At 35.9% G+C, this 27,399-nt stretch overlaps 1 protein-coding gene across 5 annotated transcripts in view; it reads right to left on the bottom strand.

Annotated features, from left to right (window-relative positions):
- The window catches only part of LOC122515355 (RNA-binding protein Musashi homolog Rbp6), a 557,776-nt gene that overhangs the window by 215,783 nt on the left and 314,594 nt on the right, over nucleotides 1–27,399 (bottom strand). For all 5 annotated transcript variants that reach the window (XM_043632682.1, XM_043632674.1, XM_043632690.1 and 2 more), the window contains exon 5: nucleotides 2,076–2,117. In XM_043632682.1, the coding sequence (XP_043488617.1) occupies nucleotides 2,076–2,117 (42 nt within the window). The remainder of the gene's footprint in view (nucleotides 1–2,075; nucleotides 2,118–27,399) is intronic.

Here is a 27,399-nt window from a genome sequence, read left to right as displayed (position 1 = left end):
CGTAGCGGTAAACTCGAGTTTCGAATCACGAATAGAGCTTTTCCCGTATAATCCATATCTCTATCCTATGTGCAGACACGCCAACTCTTATCAAGAATTCTCTCGGTACGATTTATAAATTCTCGTTTTCTTCTTCGTACCATCTGTATATTTATATATATTTCTCTCTTTTTTTGTTCTTGTCTTATAATCAACCTTTTTTTTGGATATTCTTCGAGTAACAAAACCGCGTACACTATCATCGCAATATCGTCAATATTCGATAACTCATTTTTCTTCTACGCTTGATGACTATTCATCGTGGATACACGAGTTCCGTTAACACTTCCATTTTTTCTTCTTCTTTCTTTTTTTTCGTTTATTCACTTTTATCGCCATTATTCGTCTTTTTCCGTCAGTATTTATGCGTGTGATTGATAAACAATTTGCTGAACTCGCGTCGCACCCTTTTTTTCCCGATTTATAGATAGAATCGATGCAACGAGTAACGATGACTTTTACTACGTGTAATTCAACGAACGAACATTTTTTATTTCTATTCTTACACGCGTATATTTTTGATGAATATTTCATTCGATTCGATTATTAATAAACAAATAAAATAAACAAATTATTTAATTTTGCTATCAAATAAAAAAAGACCGAACACATGACATTACATCTGTTTACGAATTATTGATCGCATTGATAATTATAATGGTCAATGACCGATAAGGAAATTTCTCGTCGATTTTTCGAGTATCCTGCACTCTCGAAATGATATATAACATATACATATCCATATATATATATATACATATACGGTATAATCCTAAAGTAGAAAATTTCCGATCTCGATTCTGAATTTTTAATTCGATTGAAATGCTAAAAGCTCGCTTTCCAATTCGGATTCAAAACTAAACGGCTTTGCAATTCGGACGTGCAATCCTCGAAATCCCCGGCGTGCGATTACATGCAGCAACATTGAATCGCGATTTCGCGCGCTCGCATCATAAATTATGCGCTTCCGGTCCTCTCTCTTTCTCTCTCTTATTCTCTCGTTCACCATGGGGGGGAAAGAATGAAATAAATGGGGTGAGATGGTAGGTGCCGACGACGACGGAGGAGGCAAGCGGAGGTGACGGCGCACGCGCTTTAAAAATGTGCAAATGTTCCAACGAAACGTGAAGAAAAAAGACAGAAAGAGAGAGAGAGAGAGAGAGAGTAAGTTGAATAGCAAGGGGGTGGGGCGTGTGGTAGTATGCGAAAAGGGGGGTATACGAAGTGCGCGAACGCAAAAGACAGAGAAAGGGTACAATTAAAATTAGCGCAATTCAGTCACTTGCCGGTAATTCGCGTGCCTAGCATTTATATTATTAAACCGCGCGAATTTCTCTCGCCTCTTCCACCACGTCCTTCCCCCTACTTTTAAAGTAACGGACGTGTAGACACATTTTCACGTACACGTATCAGAAGTTTTTAAGTGTGTGGATGTACACGAACGTTTCTCCCCCCCCCACCCTCACCCTTCCTATCCGTGTCTTTCTCTTTCCACCAAGCGACCATTTACATCGTATTCGTTCTCGTACTTCTCGTTCAACTTTCAGCTTCGTGAACCGTGCCGTGTATGTATATGTGTGTGTGTGTGTATGCGTGTGTGAGAGGGAAAGCTTCAGCTATGACTACTATCCGCCGGGACAAGGAAATAATTCCCGGTTTTGAAGTAAATTATATCTAATTGCTCTTATTACGAGGACGAGAGAGAGCTTTATTATTCTCTCTTCAATCTCCCGCGGCACCTTGACATCACCTAGCCCCCCCTTCCCCCCTTTCCCCCTTAGCGGTGCTACCGTTCATCGTTCGACTTTTTAACCTTGCGTTCCATACGTGCTTTTGCATTATTATATATATATATGCATACGCATACATAAATGTGTGCATATATATATGTATTTAAATATCTACTAGTGTGCAATAGTTATTATCTTTCATTTAAATTGTCTGTAATGGTAATATTTTATTTTTAATAATATTCTTCCAATCTACGATTTTTCTCTTAATTGAATTTTGAATATGTTTAAATAATCGTATCTTACCTTTGGATGTGTTCTCCTAGGAAACGCTACTTTCGGGTCGATCTGTAACAGAAAAGAAAAAAATACGTATGATTAAACGATAATAATAATGATGATAATGATGATGATGATGATGATGCATCAAGGAAGCTTTTTAGTACGCGAATAATTCGTTTAGCAAGGGAAAAAAAAAACGAAATAACAGGATTTTGGTTGGGTCATACAAGTATCCATTGTTAAGAGGATTAGACGAAAAGAACAACACGTAGCGGGAAAGGGTAATAGTAGTAGTAATAGTTATAGTAGTAGTAGTAGTAGTATGTATCATGGTCTCTAAAGCTCGGTAAAGCATAATCGTTTTCCTTATACGTACTTTCGCGAATACAACGGTAAGAAAAACGACGACCACGGGGATGACGAGAGGATGCTAGAAGCTCCGAGGCAAATCTCGGTCGACCACAAAATCACATTGCTACGAGCTAAAGTAGTGAATGTGTGTGAGAGACGGGGGGTTTGGGGGGTTGGGAGAGGGGGAAAGGATAGGGGGAGGGTAAGGGTATAGAAAACTGAACGCGGATGAAAGATACACATTCGTTCGCTTAGAAGAGAGAGAGAGAGGAAAAGAGAGAGGAAGATGACTGAGAGTGAATAACGCGCGCGCGAAAGTAAAAGCTCGGTGGAGAAAAACGATCCCTCTGCGAGAGATTTGGATGCTTTTTCATCGAGCGAGCGAGCCAGCTCTCGGCATCTCTCGATCCACTTTCGAGTAATATAAGAAAGTAGTTGAACGTTTTAAAAATGTTGGGTGGGAGGATGGAGGAGGAGCGGAAGAAGGTGGTGGTGGGGGGAGAAGAAGAGAGGGGGAGGATCAAATCGGGGAGCCACTTTTAAAGTTAGAATTTTATACGGAATGAGTCACGTGAAACGAGAGACATTTTCATATCTTTAAATTTGATGATACGGAAAAAGAAAAAAAAAAAAAAAAAAAAAGAAACTCAAATATAAATTGCGTCGTTTCGAAAGATGACGATGTAAGAAAAAAGAGGAGAATAAATGTCAAGGTTGGCTCTCAATCTTATATTACTATATCGCTAAAATGATGTTCACGCGTGGAAACCAACCAACGCGTGTAAATTAAAAGTATTAAGAAACTTTGACGAGGAAACAATTTGACTTAATCTTAATTTAAAATACAATCGATTTTGCTTCTAACTTAAGCAATACGTTTTATGAATTTCAAAATTGAATCTATACGAATATCGGTCTCGAAATCAATATTTCAGTCTCGCTAACGCGTTTCGTACAAAAGTGTTACACGCACGCATACACACACACACACACACACATATATATATACAGATAAAAATTCGATCGCGTAAAACAACGGTATTACGTAAAAAGTAATAAACGACGAGATCTCGTTAAAAATCGATCAACGATCTTAGCTCGATTACGTCAAAGAAGGGGGGAAGAAGAAAATAGGAAGAAAACAGTGGAAGGGCACGGAGAAGAACACGATGACGACAATGACGTCAGTGGTGGTGGTGGTGGTGGTGGTGACGCTTAAAGCGGTTTAACCCTCCTTCCTACGTGACGAAACTCGAGAACGTGATCCTTCGGGAGTGCCCTAATTCTTACTATACCACCCCCCGTCCCCCTGCTCGTACTTCCTCCAGCTTCTACCTTGGTTCTCGTTCCTCCACGCTTTGACCAAACGGCGTAATCCAAAATTTATTCAGCTGGCGGTGCAGCAACCGCGTTGCCCTATCGGATAGGGACGAGCCATTTATGCTGATTAGTGTTGCTTTTGCGTGGTCGGTTTGTTTATCAGCGAGACTACCACCGTCCTATCGACATCGTCGTTATCTGAAGCCACGTTCTAATACACTCGACGCATTCCACTATCTCGATCCTCTCTCTCTCTCTCTCTCTCTCTCTTACCCCTTTTCCCCATCTCTGATCCTCTCGTCGATCATTCTCTCTCTCTCTCTCTCTCTCTCTTTCTCTCACTCTTTCTTGTGACAGATCCAAGCTATCTTTGTCCTTTGCTTTCTACGCTTTGCCTCATCAATACGAGATAGTTCGGTAAATACGTTGGCAAAACTTCATGCAGCTATTCGACAACTTTTAATTGTGTTAAAATCCTGTTTTTAATGCTTTCATTTATTATTCCCGTACGTATTATACGTGTAATGCACACGATGATAATTGAAAATTGTGCTTTTCTTACCACGTATATTTGTCCTATTCGTTTCGATTGATCTTAAGTATCTCATTTTGTCGTATTAATTATTTATCGTCGTGCATATTTTTTCGTTCAATAAAGATTGTACGACACAATGACACAGTTATGTAACTTCGTTTTTATTTCTTCGACAATATTTTTTCGTTCTCCCCCCTCCCCCTTTCTTTACGAATTTATCGCTATTATAAAAGGAAAAGGATAGATGGCAGAAGTAAAAGTAAAATTCGAGCAAATCTCTCCACCCCTGATTCTGACCATTCTTATTTTTTTCCTTTTTTTTTTTTGGTTTAACCCCGAGCACGATTCTTCTTGATACGAGGGAGAATATAAACGCATAGCCGGAAGGTAACGTGGAAAGTTGTAATGACAAGCGTGGAAAGCGACCAAGGAAAGTCAATGAACGTGTATGTGTGCAAGAGAGAGAGAAAGAGAGAGAAAAAAAAAGAAATGCCCTAGTGTGTCCACGGTAGCAACGAGTTACTAGCGTGGTTTTCCCCCCCCCCATCTCTCGTTTGGTTCTTTCGTTCGTTCACCCGCCCCACTCGTTCTTTCTGAACCTTTACCAGTTTGCATAATCCCTTACGGCAAAGTTCACACCGGTTGTCGCTTCGTACTCACCCCGAAACGGGAAAACCTAGTCCATCAAGCGTCTCATACTCAACTCGAAAAGGAAAAAAAGAGAGAGAGAGAGGAAAAGGAAGAAAAAAAAATGAAAAAGGAAGAAAAGAAATGAAAAAGGAAAGTTGTCATCTTTCTCTATTACTTTCGTACCGTTCCACAACATTTTTGCGTTTGTCTTTCTCAGGTGTACTTTCACCGCTTTCTGATTTTCCACGCGGTTCGCGGGGGAAAAAATATAAAGAAGAGAGTTAAAGAAGAAAAAGAAGAAGTAGAAGAAGAAGAAGAAGAAGAAGAAGTAACGTCCCATGCGAAGTTACTTACTACCCCCATAGGAATAAGTTACAACGGATTCCGTGAGACGTAACTTGTGCTCGCTACTCTTCAGTCTGAGAAATAGGTTTATCAACTCTCCAACGTGTTTTACATAATGAATTTTCCTTTATCAAATTTCTCGACACACAAAACGTTGGACTTTTCCTTTTTTTTTTAGAAGGTTTGATCTTTGGGTATAAAACTTTTTGGGAAAGTACACGTGGATATCGATACATGTGTGAATATAGTGATTTTTTTTCTAACATTTGGTAAGTAACTTAATCTAATGAAAAATATATGATTATTCTATACATAGACTGTATTGATTGAAATATTTTTTTTTAATAATTAATTGGCAACTTAATTACGTTTCTCGGTCCTATTAATGTATGTTAATACGTTGAATTAAACTAAATGTATCAGTAGAAGAATTTGAAAATTACAGATTGGTTTTTTTCTTTTGTCAAAAAATTAGACAAGAGTGTATACCAATAGATAAACGCAAATAAAACAAGATACTACTGTGGTGGTAAAAGGAAGTGCGAATGAGAATAGAAAAAAGAAAAAAAAGGGAAGGAAAAATCGTAAGGCAAGAAGAGAGTTGTTTTCACAAATCCCGTTTGCCCAAATATCTCGCGAAATGATCGGCCAGCAAGTATAGACGAGGAAAGATAACGACGATCACGATAGAAATTCAATCTGGTTGGCACGCCTGGAAATTGGAAGAGCCATCTATATCTTCTTCCTCTACCCTTTTCGTTCCTCGTCTCTCCCATCCTAGCCGATTCTGTGGAAGGAAACCCTTGACTCGGGTGGGGTGTGCATTTGGAAAAGTAATTCACGATGCTATTCTTCGAGTTTCGATCCTCAAATCCAGTATCTCTCAACCGTCGGTCCCTTTGACTGTCAATTAAATTTTCAACGTGAAAAGTTATCCCGAAATTTATCTTTTTTTTTTTCTCTATTTTTCCCAAATAAAGTGCAATTTCTTATTTTGTTTTGTACACGTAAATGCAACTAGTCGCGTGGTATTTATTAAAAACAATTACGAAGAAACCTAACCGTTTCATAAAATTTTGATAAGAGGAATGAATAAGTCATTAAAAACACAGTTAAAAAGTGACATGTTAGTTAATTCGAAAAAGTATTAGCGAGTAATCTTGTTGAGACCAGGTTTTGGTCATAAAAAAAAGAATTGATATGTTGAAAATTTGACGAAGGTTGAGAAGCACTGTCCTCTCGAATGGCGGAAGCTTCGTCTTAAAACCACCTTCAGTGGTACATCTGGGAATAACAAAATGAGAAATTTCACACGCGAGCACGCGCTAATTCCTTCGAAATTCAAATTCGATCGACTAACTTAGCTTAAAGTGTAACAACCATTTCGTGAAAAAAGAGCTTCAATTTCGATAATATTACGATATGAATACTGTCTGTAAAAAAAAAGAAAAAAAGGAAACAATTTAACGAAACAAAAGTTGTATTCCGAGTTTCTAATATGGTAGAGTAATGCAAATCCGATGGATTCCACGTGCGATGATGTGTGCGAGGATAGTTGAACTCCCATTAATTCTCAAATAATTTACGTATTTTAATAAGGAGCCACAAAATTCTATAATCCGAATTTCCAATTCGCAAAATAAATCGAATAATGTTAAGCGCAAATGCATGAAATAAGACAAATAAATGAAATCTAACGATTCTATAAATTTTAGAATGATTTTACAATTATAATATTGCTTCGAGATATTTTCTACAATTTCATAAAGTACCATAAAGTACTAAAAAAAATTTTTTCTCTTTACTATTAAAATTATATACATTAATATTTCATCTTGCGTTCGTATTTATTCCAATAAAATCCTTTTTCTTTAATGTAAAACAAAAATCAGACATTATCCTTCCATTTTTATACGGTCCCCGTAGAGTCTTCCATCAGTGTCTTGAAACTTTGAAGTTAAAGGTTAACAAAAAAAGTCGAGTTAAACGAGTAAAAAATTTGATGCATTTAAAAATGCATCATTCCTATAATAATATAAAAGAAAATTATTAAAAAAATTCTTTATCAAAGAATATCCATTCGCGAAATGATGTTTCGGTTAACAATAAAGAGCAACAGCTACGATGAAATTCGCACATCTCTCAAAATCTCACATTAAAGAACTTTTTTGCGGGTCAGAGATTCGATATCAAGTTTCTTTCAACACTTCATGTTAAAAGTTAGGCGTGGGCTTAAACGGGTGGACAGAAAGAAGGGATGGGTCTGGTGGATGGTCTAAGCATTGCTCAAGGTTTAACTCCAGAGTCTCGGTAAGATCGGAGTAAATATCTGCGAGCTACAAGTGGGAGATTTTCTTACTCTCGAGCAACCCTAACCCTTCTTCCCTTGACGCACTGCTTCCAAAGGGGGTTGCTTTGCTCTTCTTCCTTCAACCTTTCTCTTTCTATCTCTAATTCTGTCTGTCTGTCTGTCCCGAGCCCACAGTTTGCCGGTTCAGGAAGTATCGAATAGCTTAGTTGGTTACATAATGGAAGCTGAAAGGTTTTCAACGGTAAAGAAACTTTTGATTGACGCATCTTCCCAACGTTTCCTCTATCATTTCTTTCTTTCTTTTTCTTTTTTGGTTTTTTTTATTTTTTTCGTTTCGTTTTGCATCCGTTTCCTTTCATTTGAATCGCGTAAACTTGTTTCGTATTTTTAAAAACGACCGCGAAGAACAGCCCAAAGTTATTTTTCTTTCGTTCGAGATATTTTCGAAAATTTCAAATTGTTCACAAAAATAAACTTTTCTTTTGTTTGTTTCCTTTTTTTAGTAAAGTCAAGAAGAAGGAAAAAAAATGATAGAATGTAAAAAGAGCAAAACAACTCGAAACAAAAATTCCTGACGTATAACTTAATCCCCGAGTGCTTTCGTTGTTTTCCCCCCATATTTTATGCAGTTTATGTCGGCGACGCATATTTCTCGACACTTGCAACTCTTACTTGACTTCGTTTACCATCTACACGCAGTATGAATTTTAATCGAATCAAAAGAAGAGACTTTCTTATATCAGGAAGAATGTCGAAAAGTAATGAGTTGCTAACGGTATGACATATCTGATGTAAAATGTAGTATACGACGACGTTCCTGCAGAGTTATAAACATTTTTATGTTCCCGACGTAGTTCATAAAGAACGGTAGTATAACTCAGTAAGAAAAGTACCTTTTTCTTCCCCTAATTCATCGTAGAATATTTTAAGCAAGGAATACTAATATCAAAACCTCATCGTTTCCCTTTTTATTTTATCACCTCCTCTGCTTATTTTTCTCTCGTATTTTAGTAAAAAAAAGGAAACCAAAAAACAATTTTCAATTAAAAACAAATCGAATATTTTACAAATGTAATCTGTACGTGCAACAACGTACGTCGTAGTCGTTTTACCTAATGCTGTTTGTTTGAGAATAAAATTTTCCTAATTACAAATGTTTGTCGGAAGTACCGAAGTACCGCAAAACGAAAATGTCCCTATAAACTAAATTACAAGTTTCCTTCTCACCCTCTATATACCCCACCTGTATGTCTGTATCTACCTTTTCAATCGTGTATACTATATCGAATAAATCGTCGAATGTATTATATAAACTGATGCGCGCGAATAAATTGACGGGGAATTTTTAAGTCCACTTTGTAAAGAGGAAAATCGGTCAATCATGACACGATTATTTCCAAATCGAAAGGCAAATACCTTTCGAATTTGTATTCAAGGGAAATAAAATTGATTTCGTATTTGAAGATACATACTCCGGTACACAATACCAAATTTCCCATTTGTTTATACTATCGTTTATCGTTCATGTTCTCTTTGCTGATGTGAGACGGACAAACGGACGGATGGAAAAAATAAAAAGAAAAAAAAAGGTAAAAGAAATCAGGAAGGAAAAACGGGATAAGGATAAACAAAATAGAAATAGCATCAAGAGAGAGAGAGAGAAAGAGAGAGAGAGGGAGAGAAATACAAGAGAATACATCGTCGACGTCGTATAGGAAATTTTCGACAGAAATGCAACACACAACGAGAATTATTATTAAATTTTAGAGACCACTGATTCGTTACCAACCCTCGATCCCACGCGGAAGGACGGTGGCGGTGGTCGCAGTGGTGGCGTTTGCCCGCCTCAAATACCCGGTTAATTCGTCTGGCAAATTAAAAGCAAATACGCGACGGTGATTTTGCAACTGATGATTTCCTCTTTGATACCACGTATGTACGCGTTTTCCCTACTACCATTATACCATCACTCGCGCACTGTTTCCGTCGACGCATTGCAACCATCACCACCAACACCACCACCACCACCACCAACCACCTTTCGTGTTTCTCTCAGTTGTCGTCGTTCTTCCTAGTTTTCTCTCTCTCTCTTTCTTTTTTTACTATTATTATTATTATTATTATTTCGCTTTCGCGGCAACGACAAGTAGTACAAACACGAGCCGACTAACACTCCTTCCTTTTGTATGTTGGGAGGAGGGGGGAGGAGAGACAGGGGAGGGGGAGGGGTGGGGGCTCACTCCTTTTGTCGTCTAGTTTTTTTTACTCGAGATTTTGCAATGACGAGACGGTGACGCCTCCGCCACGTTTTGTCTCTCTTCTCTCCCTCTCTCTCTCTCTCTCTTTCTGTTTCTCTCTGTTTCGCATCGTTTCTTCAGAGCTTTAGCCATTCTCCTTCCTCCCGGCGTTCCGCCTCTCGTTTATGTCCGCCGTGCTGCTTTTCAGCGTCACGCTGTGACGTCTCGCAAGCTTTCCGACTACTATACTAGACGCATGCAACAGTAACAGCAACAGCAACGGCAACAGTAGTAACAGCAGCACGATTCTGCGTTGAAATCTCGAAAAAAAAAGAAAAAAAGAAGAAAAAGAAGACAAAACAATACGCGACACTCGGGCTAGGCTGGCTATCCGAGGAAAATGGGAGAGAGGAGATTTTATACGAGAGATAGAGAGAGAGAGAGAGAGAGAGGGTGAGGGTTGGAATACGAAAATACGAAAAAAAAAAGGATGGAGAAAGAAGAAGCATTTCGGACATCGAAATGCACCCGCAAAACAAAGGGAAAATTCTTCAAACATCCGATGTCGTTGACGATTTTTCAAAGAGAGAGAGAGAGAGAGAGAGAGATAAAAAATCCAAAAATAACGAAAGAAATAGAGAGAGAGAGAGAGATCATTTTATTTCTTATCTTATTGATCTTTTTATGAAAAAAAAAAAAAAAAAAGGAATCCGACTCTCGCCATTAAGAAGAATCAAGGAGGAAAAAGTTTCACGAGAGTTCGGGTGCAGTTCGGTGTGACAGGACGACCGAGTACAAAGACGATATGTAATGGGTGATTGAAATGGATTACAAAATCCATCCCGGGCAACTTTGATCGGGAGTATCGAACGGCGGTAGGGCAGGAAAGGGCGAGGAGTGAAACGAAACTGCGAATCGTACAAGAAACTGTAAGAAGAGGATAGAGAAAGTTCGGGCTTTTCTTGCCTCCTTCTCTCTCTCTCTCTCTATCTCACCCCATCCACCTCCCACCCCTTCCACCTCCCCGACCCCACCTCTGGGTCGGGCCGAGACGAGGCAAGGAAACTTCCTAGCCTCGAAAATGTCCGTAATGGTCGTCGCAACTGTCATCCGTGGATACTTTCGGATGTCAGCTGGATACACGGAAACTAAAGTAATGTAGGACATTTGCTGAAGTAGATTGCGACGCAGGAGGAAGTAAAGAGATACGCGAAAGTTCCTACGGCTTTTCCAACTTTTACAAAAGGAGAAAAAAAAGAAGAACAAAAAAAAGGAGGACTATGCGAAACGAATCAAGATACAGAGAGAAAGAAAGAGAGAGAGAAAGAGATAGATAGATAGATAGATAGATAGATAGATAGATGAATCTTCGTACGTGTACGTTCTCTACTCCCGAAAGGCAAGGAAGAATTTTTCACTTCGAACTCACGATCTAGAGCTATCGATGAGATATCATCGACCTAGACTGTACAGATACTTCTAATGGTCGTAGTATATCTAACTTCGTCAAAGAAAAGAAAGAAAGAAAATCCTATAGGTATATATATATACGTATGTCTATGTATAAGTTCCTTAACACACGCGTATATATAAATATATATATTAAAAAGTTCATTATTTGGCTTTCAGAAGAGATTTTTAGTACGAATATGACCTAGTTCAACTTGAAACAATTATAAGAAAAAATTAATATTAAAGCGTACAAAACAAAAAAATATATATAATGCAATATAATGTAATATAATATATATAATATAATAATACAATAAATAATAATAAATAATATATATAATAATATAATAAAATATATAATAATATAATAATACAATAAATAATTATATATAATATATATAATAATATAATAAAATATATATAATATAATAATAAATTAAATAATAATATATAATATATATAATAATATAATAAAATATATATAATATAATAATAAATTAAATAATAATATATAATATATATAATAATATAATAAAATATATATATATATAATATAATAATATAATATATATATATAATGTGTATAACGTTTTTACATTTAAATAATCTAAAGATTTTTAAAAATATTTCTATATTTTTCTCCTTCTTCATATAAAGCTCGTTATTTGTACGCGACCGATATCTATGTTAATGTATTTTTTTTCTTTTCTTAATGGCGAGAATACACACCTGTTTATATTTGATACGTAACGCGAATAACGTACTAGAAGATTACCTCGAAGGGGTACCTGATATAGATTTATTATATCTACAGGCAGATCCAAAACGGCGGTCAGTTATTACGCAGGACTGAGCGATCGCTTTTAATATTCGCGCCAGCTGCGTACAAATTCTCACGAACCTTCGTTTCTCTCTCTCTCTCTCTCTCTCTACGGGGCAAACCATTGACGCCATCCTACCTCGTTTTGCTATCACCCAATCCCTCCCCCCTCCCCCCGGCCGCCAACCTCAAGATGTATAGACCCATAAAAATGGACTTTCGATCCGTTCTGTATATTATTTTCTTCTCTGGACAAACGTGCCGTTATTTTGAGGGCCGTTTCTTCTTTTTTCTTAACTTCACGGAATCAAGAAAGATATGAAAAATATCACTATGTATTTATATTTTTCCTTTTATTATTTTAATCTTTCGTTGATGCGGAGATTCGTAAAAATTTTTTTTTTTATTCATTACAGAACATACAATCAATTCTCGACGAGAATTATAAGTACTTTAGGCTGGCGTGATGTAATAACATGAAATGTAACTAAATAAGATATACAATGGAGAAAGTAGATATTAGACTCAAATAATATTACGATGTTTTAAATCATTCAAATCTTGAAATCTTGATTCGTAAAAATAAAAACAAATTAAGTTTTCATTTGATCTAGTATAGTTTGCGTTAAATGTATTTTAACGATATAAAGATAACTAAACCTACCGAATATTAACAAACAAAATAAATATATTTAATTTTAATATTTGAAAAAAATAAAATATAAGATAGAGAAAATAGTTTAAACGCGATGAACGCGCGTATGCAAATGCATAAATATCTTGAGTTAAACTTCGATTCGCCGTTATCCATTCGTAGAACGAAAAGAAATTCGAGTTATAAAAAAAGGGAAAAGAAAAAACATATCGTTGCTCATGTACACGCGCAAAATTCCCAAATGTCTAGCTAACTCTATCCCGTTCGTTATACGGCTTAATTCCGTTTCTACGAGAACAAAAACACATATCGACTTTTACTGCTGCTCAATTACTTTTTACCGCCATTTGTTACCTCGACCGTTTCGGAGAGATTCGATTAGTGTAAACGTAACAACGGGGGTACAGTTTTGTATTTTTTTTTTCTTCTTTTTTCTTCTTTTTTTTTCCCCTACAACGCGCGTCGAAATTTTTCCTTTTTTTTATTCTTTTTTTTTTGTTTTTTTTTTTTTTATTTTACGTTGAAACGTCATTGACATTTGGCGCCAACTAATATTGAGCATCTTTCATAAGCAAAACTAACAGACAGGTTGGTGGCATGTGCCAACACGCGTTGTTGCTGCTCTATAATATTTCCGAAAGAAATAAACAAGAATCTTTCGCGAAAGTTTAAAAAAGTGACACAGTAGGATATAATAAATGGAATATAAATAAATAAATCGGAAAGATAGAGAAAAAGAGAAAACAGGGAAAATGATTTCAAATTGCTTGTTTTTAAATCTTCTGTTTCATCTCTGATCCAATTAGAATATAAAAATACAATACATCCGTAAATAAAACGATAAAGGATAAAAATGCATTGCATGCGAGTTTATTACAATCTCGCGTTCCGCGTTTCGCGCCAGAAAAAGTCAATTTTACTCGGTCTCGTCTCATTCTTTTAATTCGCTTACCCTCTCTCTCTCTCTCTCTCTCTCTTTTGTTCGCCCGGTTCTTCTTTAGGCGAATCTGCAATTGGTTATTCTGATGCTTCATCGTTGAACATAATTTAACTTGAAAATTGTATTCGAAAAGAAATGTTTTGCGGAATGCTACCGACGCGAATTTTAATTAACCGTCCCGGACAAAATTTATACACGGATCTTTACATAAATGCTGCACTATTGCATTTAATTTAATCCTTATTATAGGATTTTCTACGAATACGTGTATAACGAATCGCAAATCCTTTTCCTTTACTATGTATATATATATGTGTGTGTGTGTTATTCTTCTTTATCTTCTCAATAACTATTTTCCGCGAATTTCCAATTTATACTTCCTAATAAATTATATTAACAATACGATAATTAATTTAAATCAAGCAAGAAGTTTATAAGATTTCGAATTGAAACAATCGAAGAGTAAATTACTTAATAAATTTATCATTTCTTTGGAATAAGCTAAAATTTCATATTCCGTTTAATTTCCTTCATAAATTCTTCTTATTATTATCATTATTAATTAATTATATTTACTCCTGTGTACATAAGTACTTAGTCCTTTGAGGCATTTGTGGTGGCAAATCCAAGACAAAGAGGCCTTGCGTGGCATTAAACATAAGTTGTTACTGTTACTATTATATTGTTTTGTACTCAAGTCTGATCCCAGGGCTTCACTCAGGTCTACGAGAATATGTCGAGTAGAGTATAGTTCGTGTTATACGGTATACAGAAATTTCCTCGCAATATTAAATCGACCGGTATCTCTTATTGTAACTATTCTAATTATTTTTCCAATTTGACTGACTTTTGCTTTCTTTGCATTCGTGGTTTCAATGTTGGTTGGTATATAATCGTTCAATAACTGTATTGTGCATGCTAAGCTATATATTAAATAATTTTATGTGTAATTCTTCAATTGTAGCAGTCTTATTGTTGTTGAAAGATGAAATATGCTTGTTAAGAACATTATTATTTTTAGTATTTATCTATTGTATCTTAATTATGAAGTTTCAATCTTTTATTATATCTTTTTATCTTGTAATAATTACTGTATTTCTGTTAACGACATTATCATTATAATTATTATCATCATTATCGTCCACTTTATTGTATCTTAAATAAACCTAAGAGCCTATCGTCACTTTTCAATAGCCACGCCCTCTTCCCTTTCAAAGTTTCCCTTTTGACGAGTGTTTCTTGTCCCCCTTTTTCCGAAAACCCTTTAGCAAATAAATACATTTCAAAATTTCCATCAAATCATCCATAAAGTACAATAATTCGAGAAATACGAGAAATATCATAAATTATATTTAATTATATAAATGAAATTTATTACTTATGGGGGAATTGATCTGCCCATTCGTAAGACTCGAATCTTAGATTTTACCATTCCGTGCTTTGTCTAGTTCTCAGTATTATCCTCTTCCACGACTTAATGAAACTCTTGATATTCCTACCCTTCGCTTCATCCAGACTTCACTAACACCTTCATCGGCTGCTGCTGCTGCTGCTCGACACAGCTCAAACCGAGCATTTAAGCGACCACTTCAGATTACTAATTAATGTTACGCTTATTTAGTTTTAAAAGCGTTCATTTTCCTTTCCTTAACCTTCTTCGTATTTTTCTATCGTTCTTCTTGTTATAACAGCCCGAAATAAGGAAGAAAAATAATGACAAACGTGACGAGACTCTTTACACGTAACCCAAGATATTGGACAATCTAAGAAATATTTTCTCTTTTTCCTTATTGAATTAATTATAATTAAAGATTAACAAAAATACTTATCCTTCGGATAAAAGAATGAAAACCTTACACATTGAGACCTAAAGAAATGGAAAAAACAAACGTAAATATTTCTGAACAATTAACTCAATCGTATTTTCTATACGATAAAATATGATTCGTATTGAATTTATTTTCATAGATCATTTGAAATGTTTTCTCAAGCAACTACGGGACGTATCTTTATGCTAGAGCATCATGAGTAGCAGGAAATCATACGACAGTAAAAGAGAGTCAGAAAGTGTGTGTGAGAGAGATAAAGAAAGAAAGAGAGAGAGAGAGAGAAAAGCAATCCGAAGGAGTCCAAAGCTTTGTAGTCGTTACAGTCGAGCCTCTTCGCGAGCAAACAATGGTAGGATAAGTATCGATTTTGTGTGGCTTTGGAATCCTTAGGATAACCCGTCAAGGCATAAACCTAGCACTATTGTGGAAACGATTTGGAGATATATTCCTGGAAGTATACCACGAACGAACGTAGTAACTATTACTACTACTGCCAACGTAATAATAGCTGCAGAAACAGCAAGGATGACGAGGAGGATGAACCAACAGGACGATGAGAGAACGGACGACGAACAGTGACAAAACAATTAACCAACTCATAACTGCCCGGTACAGGTGCCCTCTGGACGATTCTCCGTCCTGAGTTGCGTCAAAGTGTCACGGACAACAAGGTCCACCAGACCGAAGTGAAATTGCAACTTGCGTTGTTGTGTCCCTCGTCCCTGTGTATCGGGCATAATTTCCTTTCGCAACCTCTCAATGTCCCTATCGAACAAGAAATATTTAACAATTGGTACTAATCAATGTTTCAAGATATTTAAGACGAACATCTCAACTTCCTGGTACCCATTTTTTTTCTGTTCGATCGTATATCGGTACGTGATATCGATTTATATTTTTCATAATAATGTAAAATGAAATATGTTTACGATGCAGATCGTTTGTCAATCATTTATCGATTTGTGTACTTTTGTAATACAATTGTGTAGAGACGCGAATTCTTTTTATTATTTATAATAATTAAATGCACGCCGTTTAACAAACTTTTCAAACGATTCAGCATTTTCGTAACTGGTACACGAATAATATGTAAAATTGTTATATTTGATTAGAGTAATTAATTGATAACGATCAAACAAGTTTACACGTACACATCTAGATAAATATTTAGAAAATGTAAATTATAATTCGTGTGCAAAACTTCAAAACGGAATTGAAAAATTTTTTATCGAAGATTTTACTAAAGCAACATTTTTCACAACGTGTCGATTGTATAAGAAATTCCCCGAGGTCGTATCTAAAAATTTGCCTTTTAAAATGCCCTTTTGTTTGCAAACTTCATGACATTTAGTTCTCGAAGATATCTTCATGCAAATAAAATGTAAGTAGATGGTGGATGTGCATTGACGCAATGACCTACATAAATTTATAGAATTTATTCAGCTACTCGACGTGCATAGTTTTTTCTTTTTCTTTGCTAGTATATCACGAACAGGTGTCCATATAAGAACTATGAATGACCATATTTCGAAGACGATATTTCAGCAACGAAAACATAGAGAAATTTGAATAACAAAAATTACATTCAAACATTTTCTTATCTTTATTTGTTCTATTCACGTACTTGGACACCCTATTGATGTTATAACATACATTTGATTTACCTTTTATGAACATGTATTACGTAAATACATATGCGAACCTGACGAATTTTGAAATACAATTTTATCGAAGATTAATTCTTATATATTTAATTGAAAACACTTATGTACAACGCATACATATATGACCATTATTAATCAATGATTAAACGATTGAAATAAAAATCATTTCTTAATTCGATAAACGCTCAATCCCTTAACCCAATCCCCCCTCCGAATCTTACTCAAATCGAAAATTCACTTTGAAAGTATTTTCAACGAATGGTTACTCTTACAAGAAGATATCGTCTCGAGAAATATTTTCGTCGAAACAACCATTCTTTGTAAATCAACTGCACATACATACCTATTCCGATTTGAGAATAGTAAATCGTATCTCTTTACGTATGTTCGGAGTGGAAGAGAGAAAGAGAGAAAGAGAGTGAATGAAAAACGATGGAAAAAGGGGGCCGAAGAGAAACATATTTGAGAAATATAAATAAACGAGCTCCATCGATTCTCTGAATAGTTGAAAAATATCTCGGAAAATTTTTCCCCGCACGGGATCGGAATGAACGAAGAGAGGTATATAAGATAGTAGCAAATCGAGAAATGAATAAAGGAAAAGAAAAGAAAAGGGACGCAAGGGAGTTCTTCGAGAAATTACCAAAAGCGTTTCACGCTCTCTTTCTTTCTCTCCTCTCTTTCTCTCTCTTGGTTCCGCGTACCACCACCACCACCACCACCATACCACGGTATTTCGCTTGGCACGTGAATGCTTTCAGACGATAAATTGCTTTTCTTTACGAAGCCACCATCCGTCGCACAAGCGTGGCCAATCAGGCGACAATGGATCGTAAATTCAAGCCAATCAGAAAGGAAGCCAAGACGTGACCGTGACCACGGTACGATATTGCTTATGAATTATTTAAGCTGCTGGAACAACAAAGTCTCTATCTCTATTTCTATCTCTTTCTCTCTCTGTCTATTTCTTTCTTTCTCTCTCTGCTTCACCTTCGTTGTGATTTCACCCCGTCCATGTATTCTACCACTACGCGAAATCTTCTTCGACGCACCTGCAATCAAAAGTCGTGTCTATCTATACTACTCTCTCTCTCTGCTTACTTACTTCTCCGTATAGTGAAAGTCACGATTCTAGTATACTCGTAGAAATTGAATCTAGCAGCCAGTGGATTCGATTAGAAGTTGATAACTCGTAGATAACCCTTTCGCAGTGTGGACATTCATTGGAAAGTCCTAGATGTCAGGGTTGGAAAACGTTGCAACAAAATGGTTTTGAAGCACAGTCTCTGCGTATTTAACACTCATCGATAGTGTTTCCAATAATTCGAACATTTATGGGTAAAGCCGACGAACTACGCAATTAACTGGAAAGCTTCAACTTCGATTATCGACAACACCCTTTTAGAGGTTCCCAACGTAGTAGCCCATAGTGTCCGGGTTGATTTTAAAGTACTTAAACAATTTCTATTCTCCATGGGAAGGAGAACACGTGCAGCTAGATTCTAACCTTAATTATTTTAGTTTGACAATGATAAGAATTCTTATAGAGATACTTTCAATTTTCAATATTATAATCGATTAAACGTTTAAATAATCCATTTTTCGAGATATAGTCTGTATCGTTATTTTTTAATCATTTTAATGATCCAACTGAAGAAATATGAATTCGATTCAAAAATGTTCTCTTACGATTGATCGCAAGTTAATGCACGCTCTTATCGTGAACCGAACCAAACCATTATATTATTTTTGCATAGAAAATTTCTAAAGTTTAAGTAACTTTGAAAAAGAGCATAAGGTTTCATCATCTTCTTTTACAAAAAAAAAAAGAAAAAAAAAAGATTTGGGAGTCTCGTTGCTTTGTATTCGAAATCCTTTCGGTCAACCTCGAACGAACCATTATTCAGATTGGTATACATTTTCCTCGAAAAAGCTGTTAGCCTCGTATTATTCAGCTTTATACTTTCCTCTTTACTAAATAATACTCGTCCGTTCCTGTGCTTACTCTTTACTTTCTCTTTCATCTCTTTTTCTCCGTTGTGTGGCTTCTCCGTTACCAAAGAAATGACTTGCCCATTCTGCGATAACTGAAGAGAAAGAGAAAAAGATAGATAGAGAGAGAGAGAGAGAAAGAAGAAACGGAGACCGAGAAAAGTTAGTTGTTATAAAGCAAATTACACGCAATTCAGTAAACGTTGAGAAATAATCGCGTTCCCAATTAAGAGATGCACTTTAAAATATACGCACATTTTCTTTCATATCTATAGAAATATATGTACCTTTTCAATAGATCCCTACTAAATCACCCTTTTTACCATCCACTAGTAAACAGACCGAAGAGAAACTTTGCCTTCAACCTCTCAGACCCTTTAACCAACTTCTATCTCTTTCTCTTTCTCTCTCCATCTCTCTTTCTCTCTCTCTCTATCTTTCGCTTTCACATCACACCATTACCGATGAGTTTCTGTACTTTAATTCCTCCACGCATGTTTTCTTGCGTCGTCACTTTATCCCCACTTTTCTCATCTATTCGACTTACATTCACACGAAAACTTTACTTTTCCTATCTATGTAAATATACATCTCTATACATATATATATATAGTTTCATTTAAACGAAACGTGCTCTGTTTACTGATACGAAAATACACACACCGAAGGTCTCTCATTAAGCTTTACGATCAATGTTACTCTCGACCTTGGCCTTACAAATAGAACGACTTTTTTAAGTCTATGTTGTCTCATCGTTAAAAAAGAGATGACTACTTTTATAAGAAATGTTTCATTTAAATTAACAAACGTAACTCTCGAATATATATATATATATATATATTATAATAAATATGTAAAATTATGTAATAATCTCTCGAATTAATATTTCATGCAACACGTAATTAAAAACTTGTTAATTTATCGTGAGATAAATCAAAATAATAATTATTTGTATCGTAAGTATCCAGGATATAATCGAATGAAAAAAAATGTTCTACGCGAGACATGAAAAATCTCCTAGTTTGCATTCTATATGTGTGTGTGTGTGTGTGTAGAAATCTATGCATATATTCTTATCAGACAACCCCCGAGTCTGAAGTAGAATCTTGGCAGTTATTTTACGGACCAACGGATTTGTTTCTCCCGACGACGAGTCTTTTAAACCTATAGAATATTTTCACGCGAGTTAAAGAGAGAGAGAGAGAGAGAGAGAGAGAGAGAGAGAGAGAGCCTAGTTTCTTCTCCTTTTCGAATGTCGTTCGTCATTGTCTACGTTTATGCACAAAACGGAATAGGAATGACTATACATACATATATATATGTATGTATACGCGTCGAGAAGAAAATAGAGATGCACGAATAAGCGAACAAGACGAAGGTGGTAACAGAAAAAAAAAAAAGGTAAAAAGAGGAGGAGGAGGAGTTGGAGGAGGAGGAGGAGGAGGAGGAGGAGGTTGGGAACAGTCAAGTCACGGTGAAACGAAGGAAGGGGGCCGGGGAACGACGGGGGAGGGGGGAGATCAAGTGAACGAGAAGGGGAGAGAGAAAAATAGGGGTGGGGTGGGGGAGGGGCACTTCTTGTATGCGCAGTCCTTCGTACAAGAGTGGAGTTTTACGCATGTTTAATCTAGAAATGGATCGTCCGAGCATGTGGGGCTCTATGATGCGAGCTGAAGAGTGCAAAAGAGGTAAATAAAGAGGGAGATACGAAGAAAGGGATGCTAGGGCTAATATGCAACGTATATAGGAATTTCTCTCTCTCTCTCTCTTTCTGTTTTTTTTTGTCCTGGGAACTGGACAACGCTGCGAACCTTCTCGCCTGCCTCCTCTTCCATCGACGTGTGTTTGCTCGATCGATTTTTTTATAATTGTTTTTTTTCTTTTTTTTTTCTTTTTTTTTTTTCTAATATTTCAGCAAAATATTAGATGGAAACAAGAACGGTACGTACTATACCACTACTGCATACATAAATAAGACTATACACATACGCATATTTTTGTTCTTTTTCTTTTTTTTTCTTTTTTTTTTTTAAGATTTCACGAGAGTTCGGTTTTTCGTGTTATATCTTTTCTCTCCTTTTTTTATTTTCTTCGGTGTTTCTTGTTTATCTTGTTCTCTGCGTCTTGTATTCGATCCTCGTGCTCGTGGCTTTTAAAACAATAGCTCGAGAAACAATTGCTCGCGCAAAAGCTCCTTAATTTTACCCTTCAGCCCGGAAATTTTAGCGATCTTTGTTTTTATTCACCGATGACACCGTTTTTTGTACTTTGACTAACGGTATGGAATTTTATAAAAAAAAAAAAAAAAATGAACGTCAAGTAGAGTATGTGTTTTTTTAAGACTGGAAAAATATATGTGAAAACCATTAGCGTTTCTGTAATGATCCCCTATGACATAAAAAAAAAATAAAAACTTTGATAAACGTAATATCTTTCTTAATTTTTTAATTTTTATATGTCGGATGCATTAATGCGAATGAACAGAAGTTTGTCGCGAGTTGACCAATCCAAGAATAAGAAGAATCTAATGTAAAAGTAAAGAGTAAAGAGAAGTAGAGAATAAAACGTCGTAGAGTTTTCAGAATGTTCAGATTATTCAAAGTATCTAGAGATAAGAGTCCGAGAGTTAAATTTTTGTTACTTCTGTATATTTTAGCTTATTTTACTCGTAATATAGGATATAATAAAGATTAAAAAAGATAGTACCGTGATTCGCGTATATTTTAATGAACATCGTTAGAATAAAAAAAATTATTTTTCATATTAATCGAAGATAAAAATGATATGTAAAAAAAGAAAAGAAAAGAAAAGAAACAGAATTTTCTCGAAAAAGCTGCGTACCTTTTAATATTGTATTTTTTTTCTAAAATCGAAAGGATACAAATTGGCCACGAGGGTAGATTAATTTAACGATGTAAAATTTGTACTTTAGCAAAAATAAAGGTACGAAGCCTAGGATAGATATATGGGATTTGAAACAACTGGCCGCAGCCCGCTTATACATCATACTAATTATTTATATTTTACAAACCGCTACAGATGGTACCTGCTGCACGTAACTTGTTCGCGGTATTTCACACTCTCAATGAAGAGTGGCGTGCAATGTGCGTATTACACACACACGTTTACCCTATCCTAACGGTTGGTAGAATATTCTCAAAGATATCTTCTTAAATTTAACGTAGAGACAATGAACGATAAAGGAAACAATGAAACAAAAATCTATGAAAATGCTAACGCGAAATATAATAATATCATCTGCGGTAAAATTTATGACGTTGAAGGAATAAATAATTATCTATCCACATTTTACCTTTCCTCTACGTTCACGCAGGACCAGAGAGAGAAAGAGAGAGAAAGAGAGAGAGAGAGAACAAGAGTAGAAATTTCTACGTCGTGTTACCAGCAGCGATTGAAATATCTACCGCAGGCCGCTTTAAAATTTAATTCACACTGCATAAATCAGCTGATTCGCGTGTTAGGATTTCCCGACGCTTCATTTTCATGTCACTTTATACGTTGGGAACGACTGATTTATATGGACAAACTTACTGGCAATACGTGCACCGCTGCTGAGAGTGAACGTTATTTGCAGAATTGCGTAAACGCAAATGTAAATCGTTTATTTTTCCACCGTTACCGACAATCGTCATATTACAAATATAATATACATATATATAAATACCTGTACACACCTATATATATATAGGTACCTACACATCGGCAAAGTTATATCACGCCGATTCTAAAATTCGCTATTGGAATATCTATCTTTCTCGTGGCTACGAATCCAGGATTTTCAATTTTGATCTAGAGATATTGTCTGTCTCGTCGTATTTTTCACTCCGCTTCGCGCTATATATATTTTTTATCCACTTCATCGGAGAGAGCTGCAGAGAGAAAGAGAGAGAGGGAAAGTTCATATTTGCCTCTCACTTTAAAACGCACGCTCGAAATGAAACTAACGTTAAATATAATTCTTTTCGAAATACATTTCGTTGCAATGATATTACCGAAAGAAGGAAACTTAACAAATGACAAACTCATAAAACGTAACTTTTTTTTTTCTAGTATAACTTTAACGAATATAAAAATTCGTATAATAATATAAAGAAAAATAATATCTACAATCTAAATATTAACTACATTTGCATTATACCCCCCTCTCAATCTCTTATTTCTCTTTTTTTTTTTTTCGTTTATTCTCTCTACCAACTATTATTTTCTTTGATGCTTTTTTCATTCTATTCCTCGTGGATAGCTGAATAAACAACAGGGACGGTTTTATTCCTTGACAAGAAAAAGAGGTTACGCGGAAAAGTTGGCGTTGATGTTACGAGCCATTAACGATATCGTGTTTCCTCGAAGCCGGAAATCAAAGGGCGAGGCGGCATTAAAGGCAACGGAGGTAGGGTTCGGGTTCTTACTATCTGCTACGTGTGAGTGACGAGAAACCTTCGAAAATCATTCTTAAGTTTATTGAGCGACGACGTGCTGCCTTTTACGTATGACTAATGTTTGATCGAAACGATGTTTCCTGATAAAAGATCACACCCCTTTATTATAGAATGTATACGATTCACATATTGTCTATTTACAGTGATTCAATTCGTTATTATATTATATCTTGCTATTCTAATAAGTAATAAAATACGAGCAGTACTTTGACGCTTAAATAAAATTAAGAAAAAGACATTTAAATTGAAAACGAATTGTCGTGAAATTTGTTCTTTTAATTTTGCGCAAAATATTCTTCTGTTAATTAAAGAAGAAACTTAAAAACTTTCGCGACGTTGTTAGTGTGCTTTAAGTAATAGGTACGCGATTTAAAGTATCAAAAGAGTTAAACTGCACCGAACAGATGCTGCAGCACAACTACTCTCTATCAGCTTAATTCGCGGTCACGATAACCGAAAAATTTTCTCGGCAAACCGTTCAAATATACGTCTTCATAAACCGTAAACGATAAAGTTTAGTAAATCAAGATTTAAAAGTGAGTAATTTTTTTCCCTCTGCCCTACCTGCCTTTCCCACCCCCACCCCTCGCACCCTTTTTCAGATCACCCTTCTTTTATTCCTCTCGCGTTCCACCGCGAAGAGTTTTCTTGTTCCTCGAGAAAGGTCCTGCGAACTTTTTTAATGAATGCTTTTAAATTGAACCGAACGTAAATTTCTTTTGGAAATATTAATACGACGCTGAGATTTTTTTCTTTTTTACAAGATAGACAGACGCGAGGTTGGAGACAAAGGAGTAGTGAAAAATTAAATACAAGATGACTTAACACACTTTAAGTGTGATACTTGAATTACGCGTAAATTGTTTTTAATATGAACAAATATTTCGAAAAAAAAAAATTGTATTTCATATCAAGTCAGACACATGACTCAAGGATCTCGTTATTTTGCTTTCAAAATCAAGAATATCTTTTCAAATATTTTTTTCCGGATCATTTCAATGACGATATTCGTGAGAGAGAGAGAGAGTAACGTTACAACTTTCTTATTTCTTTCTCGCCAAAGTCTGAAACATTTTTTTGGATGCACGTGATGCACACGCACGGCGAGAGACTGAAATTGCGAGATAATTGAAAAATCCAGTTATAATTCGGTAAAAGTGACTGTGAGAAAATCGCGAGTGTCAGTGCAGAAAAGGCGAGGGGGAAGGGGGATGGTACAGAGAAAGGGAAATGAAAAATCTTTTTAGAAGAACGGTGGAGAGGGGGGTTGAGCGAAGGTAGGGGGTAATACGCGTATGCCGTTATGATGTTGCTACTTCATACTGTTGCCGGTAGAATGAGAGAAGGTAAAAGAGGAAGTGGAGAAACGACGGATAAGGCAGACGGTTTGTATTTCAAATTTAAAAGCATTCGACAATGGACGCTTCTCGTATTGTTGATTCACTCGACGAAGGAAAGAAAAAGAGAGAGAGAAAGAAGAAAGAAATGCACGGAGTTCGGAGGATCTGGTATGCGGGTTCACCAACTAAGAGGAAGGAGGAGGAGGAGGAGGAGGATTGAGGAAAAGGGAAAAGAGTGGTGACGAGAAGTAAGGGAAGAAGAAAAAACCAAGGGTAACCGGAGTTTTCTAAGGGAATGCAGAGACAATTTCCACAGGACTTAGTGGCTTCGGACTCTCCAAATAAATTATTCTACGGATGAGAGATGTTACTTATTTTTCATCAAGGTTTTCTTGGGTTACTTGGAACAGTTGTCGTCGCAGTTGAAAATAGATACAACAGATAGTTTTATTGATGAAACATGAAAAAAAGAAAAACAAAATGATTAACCCATTTCGGTTCTTTTTTTTTTGAATAAATTGATACGTTCGTTAGGATCGTTCGAGGAGATTATTATTTTAAATCACATTGACTGTGGATCTTCGAAGAGTTAAAAGCGTATTTACGCATATATAAGAACAAACTCGTTTTATCAACAACGAGGTAGCATCGTAACGGGGAGTTGTTTCGAATTTAGAGAGATGCAATTTGTTTCCGCGAAAGCATCGATTTCGTTGCTCATAAATCGAAAATGTTAATGAGGCTCAGATGCTTCCATTATCGTGCGCGTAAAATCCCACAGGGCGTTAGATCCATTCTGCGATCAGATAACAACAGCATCGTTTCGTTCACCGTTCTAACCATCGATGATATTATAATTTAAAAAAAAAAAAAGAAAAGCAAAATATACTTTAAATTCGACCATCATCAAAAGCTCCTAAAAGCTGCTATAAATATCAAAAAAGCTTAATCGCACTTTTCCGTTTAATTAATAAATAACAAAAAATATCCCAGAATATATAATCGAGAAATTGAATTAACGTAGAAAATAAATTCTAATCTTAAAACAAATCGAGGATAACGGAGTATCGTATTAGTGCTCTAAGTATATAATATAATTCGAAATGAAATATTAATTACAATAATGTAGTATATATTTACATATAGATAGTAAAAACATCATCGTCTAACTAGATAAAAGACAGAACACACAAGTTTCGTATCGAAAAACGATTCTTTTAGGTAGAGAGAATGTGTTCGGGGTTTCGGGCGATTTAACCACTTCCAGTACCACCACCACCACCACCACCACCACCATCACCACCACCACCACCAACCAGCACAGCACTGAGATTAAACGGAACGTAAATGAGGATGCGCGGGCTACGAGCCGTGCGATTCGTGCATTTTTTAATCAGGACTCAGCCCGATTAAGCGCAATCTGACGGCCATTCTGATCGCCCATCAGCATTGTTCCGCCCGTAGGCGCTTACGCAGCACGTTGCGAAATCATTGTCCCGACCAAATAGAGAGAAGCGCTGCTACCGCTGCATCGATTCGCAAAATCGCTCTTCTGTGAACTAACCGTTGATTTTTTTTTACAAATATACTACTAGCTTTTTCAGGGTTGCCTAGATTAATATATATACGATCATCGTTAACTCTCACAGTTTAAGGCCATTACCAATTTATTTCTATTTTATTTTTTAATGAGATATAAACTCATCAACGCAAAAATTTACTACAAAATAGGTCAAGTAAACGAAAACAAAAATATATAATAATATTTGAATGTGTATGATGTTACGAGTGCTCAGAAGAAGGAACAAATTCATCGATCACATGCTGCACAGATGATTATAAATACATAAATTGAACAGAATCGTCAACACTTTCTTTCCTCTTTTTCCTTTTTTTTTTTTTAATTTAATTTAAATTATATTTTTCCACGATAACATTACGATCCTCGAATTTTAATTTACTTTCGTTAATTTTGAACTTTACGAGTACAAGTACGTAACCTCGATATATATTCGTCCCCCTTATGTTCTACTCATTTTCTTTACTCTCTCTCTCTCTCTCTCTCGGTGCTTTATAAAACATGAGATTACTTCACAGCTCTATTCGAGAAGATGGTGTAGAGCAGAACACAGGTAGGTAGGAAGGTAGCTTCTTTCGATCCTTTGTTATACTTTTCTTTCGCACGCGCAACACGAGACGAGAAGAGGTCTTTCGAGAATCACATAAGAGTGTTCATTATCGCGAACAAGAATAGCGATTCGCTAATTAATATGACGAAACTCAACCAATAGACAAGAGACACACAACGATAACAACGTAAAACCACTTCTCTTAGTGTCTTTCTTTTATCAACACGATGTCTCCATTCTCCTCTTATTCATCCTTCACCTTCTCTTTCTTCTCCGCCCTTACTATTTCAAACGAGGAGAGAGAGAGAGAAAAAGAGAGAATGAGAAATGATAGAAATAGA

The sequence above is a fragment of the Polistes fuscatus genome, unplaced genomic scaffold (genome assembly GCF_010416935.1).
Source record: "Polistes fuscatus isolate 324 unplaced genomic scaffold, CU_Pfus_HIC Scaffold1, whole genome shotgun sequence".
In the NCBI taxonomy this organism is placed as follows: Eukaryota; Metazoa; Arthropoda; class Insecta; order Hymenoptera; family Vespidae; genus Polistes; species Polistes fuscatus.
This window is presented reverse-complemented; position numbering and strand designations above follow the sequence as displayed.